Source organism: Sapajus apella, unplaced genomic scaffold (assembly GCF_009761245.1).
Source record: "Sapajus apella isolate SASKATOON/1434 unplaced genomic scaffold, GSC_monkey_1.0 scaffold29, whole genome shotgun sequence".
NCBI lineage: Eukaryota > Metazoa > Chordata > Mammalia > Primates > Cebidae > Sapajus > Sapajus apella.
This window is the reverse complement of record NW_022436969.1, coordinates 15,569-23,923: the sequence shown is the minus strand read 5'-3', so window position 1 is coordinate 23,923 and position 8,355 is coordinate 15,569. Positions and strand designations below refer to the sequence as shown.

The following is an 8,355-nucleotide window of genomic DNA, read 5'->3' as shown; positions in this document are numbered from 1 at the left end:
CTGCCTCAGCCTCCTGAGTAGCTGGGATTACAGGCACATGCCACCATGCCCAGCTAATGTTTTTTGTATTTTTAGTAGAGACGGGGTTTCACCATGTTGACCAGGATGGTCTCGATCTCTTGACCTCATGATCCACCCGCCTCGGCCTCCCAAAGTGCTGGGATTACAGGCTTGAGCCACCGTGCCCGGCCCACTTTTGTTTTTTAAATATGATAGGTAATCTCTCTCTGTGCCCCTTTAGCACTTTTGGCATACCAGACCTGCCATAGCTCTATTACAATGTATTGTGATATTAATGTATTATAAATTAGAACATAGAATGATTACATTAATACGTTTGTCTCCCTGCCAGATTATAAGCTTATGTTTTGTCCATCTCTGTATCTCAATACAAAGCATACAGCAAGAAATTAATAAATATTTGTTGCATGACTAACAAAATTATTAAGATCCTGTGAAACAGAATCACAGATAAAGGTCTACAAGAGGATTTAAGAAAGAATCCAGCCAGGCTTGGGGTGGTGGCTCACATCTGTAAATCCCAGCACTTTGGGAGGCCAAGGTGGGCAGATCACCTGAGGTCAGGAGTTGGAAACCAGCCTGGCCATGATGAAACCCCATTTCTACTAAAAATACAAAAATCAGCCAGGCCTGGTGGTAGGCACCTGTAATCCCAGCTACTTGGGAGGCAGAGGCAGGACAATCTCTTGAAACCAAAGGTGGAAGTTTCAGTGAGCCGAGATCATACCACCACACTCCAGCCTGGGCGACAGAGTGAGACTTCATCTAAAAAAAAAAAAAAAAAAAGAATCCATCCAAGCTCCTGTTTTCAGAGATGGAAACAGTCTCAGAAACAAACACTAAGTGACTTGGCTGGGCATGACACCTTATGCCTGTAATCCCGACACTCAGAGAGGCCAGGGTGAGGGGATCACCTGAACATAGTGAAACTCCGTCTCTACGAAAAAACTTAAAAATTGGCCAAGCATGGTGTTGCGCAGCTGTAGTCCTAGTTACTTGAGAAGCTTATATGGGAAGATAGCATAAGTCCAGGAGTTCGAGGCTGCAATGAGCAATGATTATACCACTACACTCCAGTTTGGGTGACAGAGACCTTGTCTCTTTTAAAAAAATGTATTAGCCTCGTGTGGTTGATAGGCTGAGGTCAGAGGATCACCTGAGCCTAGGGAGGTCGAGGCTGCAGTAAACTGTGAGAGCACCACTGCACTCCAGCCTGGGCGACAGAGTGAGACCCTGTTCAAAAATACAATAAATAAAAATAAAAGGAAACACTACGTGACCTATTCAAGTTATCCAATTAACTAATGACTACAGTAGTATAAACAGTTGGACGCTCTGGCATTTGATTCATTGCTTTTCACACTACAATACTGATGAGAGGAAAATTATAGTTCAAATTATACTTCTTTCTTCAAGAAATACCCAAATTTTTGCTTCATGTTGAAAACGTATGCTAAAAACTGCCCAACTATGTACTATATCCTGAAATTCAAATTCTTTTTTTTTTTTTTGAGACGGAGTTTCATTCGTTACCCAGGCTGGAGTGAAATGACGCGATCTCGGCTCACCGCAACCTCCAACTCCTGGGTTCAGGCAATTCTCCTGCCTCAGCCTCCTGAGTAGATGGGATTACAGGCAAGCGCCACCATGCCCAGCTGATTTTTTGTATTTTTTAGTAGAGACGGGGTTTAACCACGTTGACCAGGATGGCCTCGATCTCTTGATCTCGTGATCCGCCCGCCTCGGCCTCCCAAAGTGCTGGGATTACAGGCTTGAGCCACCACGCCCGGCCAAATTCTTTGGATTGTTAAAGATAACCATAACATTCTCAATTTAAAATTATCAAGTTGACCCACTTTGCTGGAATTAAAACTAAAGGCAAAGAAAGAAAAAAAAAAATTATAGGACACTTAAAATAATTCTACAAATATTTTTAACTATACGAGTACAAACAACTAACTTGGTGACCTAAAATATGCCCATTTCAAATTCTCTGCACATGTTTACGAAAATCTTTTTTTTTTCTTTTTGAAGGAGAGTCTTGCTCTGTTGCCCAGGCTGGAGTGCTGTGCCGCGATCTCAGCTCACTGCAATCTCTGCCTCCCAGTTTCAAGTGATTCTCCTGCCTCAGCCTCCTGAGTAGGTGGGATTATAGGCACGTGCCACCATGTCCAGCTAATTTTTGTATTTTTAGTACAGATGGGATTTCACTACATTGGCCAGGTTGGTTTCGAATTCATGAACTCCAGTGATCCACCTGCCCTGGCCTCCCAAAGTGCTAGGATTACAGGCGTGAGCCACCACCCCCGGCTGCTTAAAGTATTAGATTATAAACTATCCTGGCCTAGAAAAATCATTTCATTAGACTGCTGAGGCCAGGCTCAGTGGCTCACACCTGTAATCCCAGCACTCTGGGAGGCCAAGGCGGGCGGATCATGAGGTCAAGAGATCAAGATCATCCTGGCCAACACGGTGAAACCCTGTCTCTACTAAAAACACAAAAAAATTAGCCAGGCATGGTGGCATGCGCCTCTGGTCCCAGCTACTCGGGAGGCTGAGGCAGAAGAATCACTTGAACCCAGGAGGCAGAGGTTACAGTGAGCCGAGATTGCGCCACTGCACCCCAGCCTGGTGACAGAGCAAGACTCCGTCTAAAAACAAAAAGAAGGCCGGGCGCGGTGGCTCACGCCTGTAATCCCAGCACTTTGGGAGGCTGAGGCGGGTGGATCACGAGGTCAAGAGATCGAGACCATCCTGGTCAACATGGTGAAACACCATTTCTACTAAAAATATAAAAAATTAGCTGGGCATGGTGGCGCGTGCCTGTAGTCCCGGCTACTCGGGAAACTGAGGCAGGAGAATTGCCTGAACCCAGGAGGCGGAGGTTGTGGTGAGCCAAGATCGCGCCATTGCACTCCAGCCTGGGTAACAAGAGCGAAACTCCGTCTCAAAAAAAAAAAAAAAAGAAAAAATATATGCTAAAGTGATGATGTACTTTGAATATTTTCCCTTTAAAATATCTACTTCATGTCTATTAATATTAAAAACAGTTAAACCAAATACTAAGTCACTTTAGATATTAATATATAATTTCAGGTCAGGAACAGTGGCTCATACCTGTAACCCCAGCACTTAGGGAAGCTAGGCAGAAAGATCACTTGAGGTCAGGAGTTCAATACTGGCCTGGGGAATATAATGAGACCCCCATATTTATAGATATTTCATTTAAAAAATAAAATACATGGCCAGGCATGGTGGCTCACGTTTGTAATCCCAGCACTTTGGAAGGCTGAGGCAGGCAGATCACGAGGTCAGGATATCAAGACCATCCTGGCTAAAATGGTGAAAACCTGTCTCTACTAAAAATAGAAAAAATTAGCCAGGTGTTATGGCATGCACCTGTAGTCCCAGCTACTCAGAGGCTGAGGCAGAAGAATCGTCTGAACCTGGAAGGCAGAGGTTGCAGTGAGCTGAGATCGTGCCGCTGCACTTCAGCCTGGGCAACAGAGCAAGATTCTATCTCAAAAAAATTAATAAAATAGAACAAAATACATATGTATATATATTATTTTACCTACCAATCTTGTTAAAACATTTACGATTCAAGTTAAAGACATACTCACAAAAGACTACATATTTACACATATTTTATAAGCATTTCCTCCATTTAACACCCCAAGCAAAATAAAAATACATTAAACTTAGTGCTTTTTATTTAATTATCACTTATCTCACAAAACAATTTTTTTTAATTTACTGTTAGTTCTTTCATTCAACAAATATTTATTATGCATATGTTCTAGATACTACTTTAGGTCCTGTAATAAAATAAATAGGCAAAGTTCCTAGGACTGTTTTCAACATTGTATTCTCAGGCTCCAGCACTTAGTAAGCTCTTAAATATATGTTGAATGATCTCCCAAGTCAGAGAATTGCTTTTCCTAACAAAAGGAAATTTCACTCAAATAATAATAAACGTTGTTACATACCACTGATGTTAAGGTCATAATCTCCTGCTGTAATCACATTAGCTACTAATCCTTCTGCAGGCTGACTGCCAGAAACAACATCATTCAAAAGCTTCCGGATGGCTCCAGGCTGAGGTGGCTGGGTGACAATGTTGCTTACTGCTATCTTCAAATTTTTAATTACGTGAAGTTGATTATTAGGATCTCTCATATGAACTTTAAAGAAAAAAAAAAGAAAAAACTTGAAATTAATTCTACACAATGCATAATAACCCAAAATTGGGCTAATCGTTCACAAACCAAAAGGATGCTCAAATCAAAAGCCAGCAATTCCAAGTGGAACATTCTTCCAGAAATATAAATGGTTGAAACATTTCCTCATATACCAAAAGGGCTAGCTGGACAGTTTATTAACCGCAGGATTCCTTCCTCTCTCACTACTGCTCAGCTTTCCTACTGTAGGTTCTTTCCTTTCCCATGTTTGCAGTTGTCGGAAACCAATCACCAGCCAGACCACTTCTCTAATTCTCACCTCACTCTAAAGCTGGTCCAAGGTGGCATAGGTCTGTGGTATTAACAATAAAAACAGTAAAAGGAAAAAGAAAGGGGAATTAAATGTTGCACTTGGGCTTCCTTCTGCTTTCACTAGTCAGCCTACATTCTTAGCCTCTTTTTTAGTCTCATAAAACTCAATGCCCACTCCAGTGCATGATGCTGTGGTGGAGGCTGTGGATGTGCAGGGGCAACAGTATATAGAAACTCTGTATTTTCTGTTCAAATTCGCCATTCATCTAAAACAGTTGTAAAAATTGGAACCTACTTAAAAAAAACTGGCCAGGCACGGTGGCTCACGCCTGTAATCCCAGCACTTTGGGAGGCCGAGGCAGATGGATCACGAGGTCAAGAGATCAAGACCATCCTGGACAACATGACGAAACCCTGTCTCTACTAAAAATACAAAAAATTAGCTGGGTGTGGTGGTGGGGGGGGGGCGCCTCTAATCCCAGCTACTAGGGAGACTGAGGCAGGAGAATCACTTGAACCTGGAAGGTGGAGTCTGCAGTGAGCTGAGATTGTACCACTGCACTCTAGCCTGGGTGACAAAGTGAGAATCAGTCTCAAAAAAACAAATGTCCACATTCCTTCTCCCATCCCAGTACTTCCTGCCACCACGGTGCTATAGTCCTTGCTTCAGCCTACACAATTTATAATCAGTAAGTAGTTCAGAGCTTCAGGACTAGGAATAGGTTCTGAGGCAATTACAGCAAGAAGACAGTGCTCACAGTCCACAGAACAAAATGTGAGCATATTTTTTCACATAATCAGACAAAATGTTTCACAGCAGCATTAAAAGCAGTCCATTATAATGATTAAGGACTCAGGTTTTTGAGTTGGACTTTAATTTAAATCCCAACCCATTACTTATCAATTGGGTTACCCTGAACAACTTTTCTGTGCTTCAAATTCCTCATGTGTACAGGTGATTACTATCTACTTCACAGAATCATTTTAAGGATTTAGGTGAGCTATTGTTAGATAGTTAAGTGTAAAGAACTGAGCACCATGCTCAATAAGTAATGGAGGCAGTACAGCAGCAGCAGCACCAGCAGATACATCATCTGCTTCAACTGCATCATGGGTCATCATCTAAAATAAGAGGCAACTTTGGGTAAATGGTCTGGATACTTCAAATAAAGAATGGCACTTTATTCTCAACGGAAAATGCCTTATAACAAAATCCAGGTCTGCCTCTCCCTCTACCTCTCCTTACATACATACATACATACATATATATTTTTTGTTTGTTTTTGAGACGGAGTCTTGCACTGTCACCCAGGCTGAAGTGCTAAGGCAGGCTCACTGCAACCTCTGCCTCCCAGGTTTATGTGATTCTCCTGCCTCAGCCTCCCGAGTAGCTGGGATTACAGGCATACACCACCACAAACAGCTAATTTTTTTGTATTTTTAGTAGAGACAGGGTTTCACTATGTTGGCCAGACTATTCTCCAATTCCTGACCCCGTGATCCACCCATCTTGGCCTCCCAAAGTGCTGGGATTACAGGTGTGAGCCACAGTGCCTGGCCCCAGGCCTGCCTCTATTTTAAATAAAGTTATTTATTTTAAATAAAGTTATGTATTTAAAATACTTTTCTAGCCAGGCGCGGTGGCTCAAGCCTGTAATCCCAGTACTTTGGGAGGCCGAGGCGGGTGGATCACGAGGTCAAGAGATCGAGACCATCCTGGTCAACATGGTGAAACCCCGTCTCTACTAAAACTACAAAAAATTAGCTGGGCATGGTGGCGCGTGCCTGTAATCCCAGTTACTCAGGAGGCTGAGGCAGGAGAATTGCCTGAACCCAGGAGGTGGAGGTTGCAGTGAGCCGAGATCCGCCATTGCACTCCAGCCTGGGTAACATGAGTGAAACTCCGTCTCAAAAATAAATAAATAAATAAATAAATAAAAAATAAAATACTTTTCTAAATTTCCTATGTGTTCTATTGACTTCTAATATTTTTTATTTAAAAAATAAGACTCTACCAAAGGCCCTACCTCCAAAAAGATAAGTTTATAAATGATAGTAAAAATTAAATTTAAAAAAAGACTCAAAAACGTTTTTAAAATTATGTGGTACAAATGTATATTTATATTGTAAATGTATATATACAAAAAGTATACATGCAGCCAGGCACGGTGGCTCACACCTGTAATCCCAGTACTTTGGGAGGCTGAGGTAGGCAGATCACTTCAGGTCAGGAGTTTGAGAACAGCCTGGCCAACATGGTGAAACCCCATGTCTACTAAAATACAAAAATTAGCCAGGCACCGGTGGCAAGCGCCTATAATCCCAGCTACTAGGAAGGCCGAGGCAGGAGAATCACTTGAATCTGGGAGACAGAGGCTGCAGTGAGCCAAGATCGTGCCACTGCACTCTAGCCTGGACAACAGAGTGAGACTCCCTCTCAAAAAAAAAAAAAAAAAAAAGTATACATGCAAATTCTATCATAGTGATTGCCTATAAAAGGAAGGAAAGAAAAGGGACTAAGAAAAAGAGGTAGAAAGAGAACTTCAACCAGGAAAGTTTGTCCTATAATTTTTTATTTATTTTTAAAAGAAAGATAAAAAGCAAATATGATGGAGGGTTAAAATGTGTTAGTTCTGGGTAATGGGGAGGTGGATGTTTCTTGCATTCTCTGCATTCTTCTACAATTGTTATTTTTTTTTTTTTTTTTTTTTTTGAGATGGAGTTTCGCTCTTGTTACCCAGGCTGGAGTGCAATGGCGCGATCTCGGCTCACCACAACCTCTGCCTCCTGGGTTCAGGCAATTCTCCTGCCTCAGCCTCCTGAGTAGCTGGGATTACAGGCACGCGCCACCATGCCCAGCTAATTTTTTGTATTTTTAGTAGAGACGGGGTTTCACTGTGTTGACCAGGATGGTCTCGATCTCTTAACCTCGTGATCCACCCCCCTCGGCCTCCCAAAGTGCTGGGATTACAGGCTTGAGCCACCGCGCCCAGCAATTGTTATGTTTTCTAACTTAAATAAACATATCAGCCTCTCTCCCTAAACTTATCAGTCAGTCAAATTATGCAGTAGAGAAACAAACAAAAAAAACTATGCTGCATTTCTGATATCCTTAGGAACATACTGTACAAGTATTTTCCTTAAAGTTGCTTCATAGTGGCTCACGCCTGTAATCCCAGCACTTTGAAAGGCCAAGGTGGCGGATCACCTGAGGTCAGGAGTTGGGGACCAGCCTGGACAACATGGTGAATCCGATGTCTACTAAAAATACAAAATTAACCAGGAGTGCTGGCGTGCGCCTGCAATCCCAGCTACTCGGAAGGCTGAGGCAGGAGAATCACTTGAAACTGGGAGGCAAAAGTTGCAATGAGCCAAGACTGCGCCACTGCAATCCAGCCTGGGCAAAAAGAGAGAAACTCCATCTCAAAAAATAATAAAATAAAATAAAGTTGCTTTATGATTGTCAAATAACATGTAGCCATGTGCGTATTTAAACTTCCCTTTAACTACCTTTTGATATTCATAAGTGTTAACACAGGAAAAAAAATTTTTTTAATTAGAAAAAAAGCGTTGCCGGGCGCGGTGGCTCAAGCCTGTAATCCCAGCACTTTGGGAGGCCGAGGCGGGTGGATCACGAGGTCAAGAGATCGAGACCATCCTGGTCAACATGGTGAAACCCCGTCTCTACTAAAACTACAAAAAATTAGCTGGGCATGGTGGTGCGTGCCTGTAATCCCAGCTACTCAGGAGGCTGAGGCAGGAGAATTGCCTGAACCCAGGAGGCGGAGGTTGCAGTGAGCCGAGATCGCGCCATTGCACTCCAGCCTGGGTAACATGAGTG

The 8,355-nt window shown here is 42.6% G+C and overlaps 1 protein-coding gene across 8 annotated transcripts in view; it reads right to left on the bottom strand.

Moving 5' to 3' along the window:
• Positions 1-8,355, bottom strand: part of TRAPPC8 (trafficking protein particle complex 8) — a 115,286-nt gene that overhangs the window by 99,705 nt on the left and 7,226 nt on the right. For 7 of the 8 annotated variants that reach the window (XM_032293102.1, XM_032293103.1, XM_032293106.1 and 4 more), the window contains exon 2: positions 4,011-4,205. In XM_032293102.1, coding sequence (XP_032148993.1) covers positions 4,011-4,205 — 195 coding nt within the window. Of the gene's footprint in view, positions 1-4,010; positions 4,206-8,355 lie in introns of those variants that run through there. The other variant, XM_032293110.1, reaches the window with a different exon arrangement.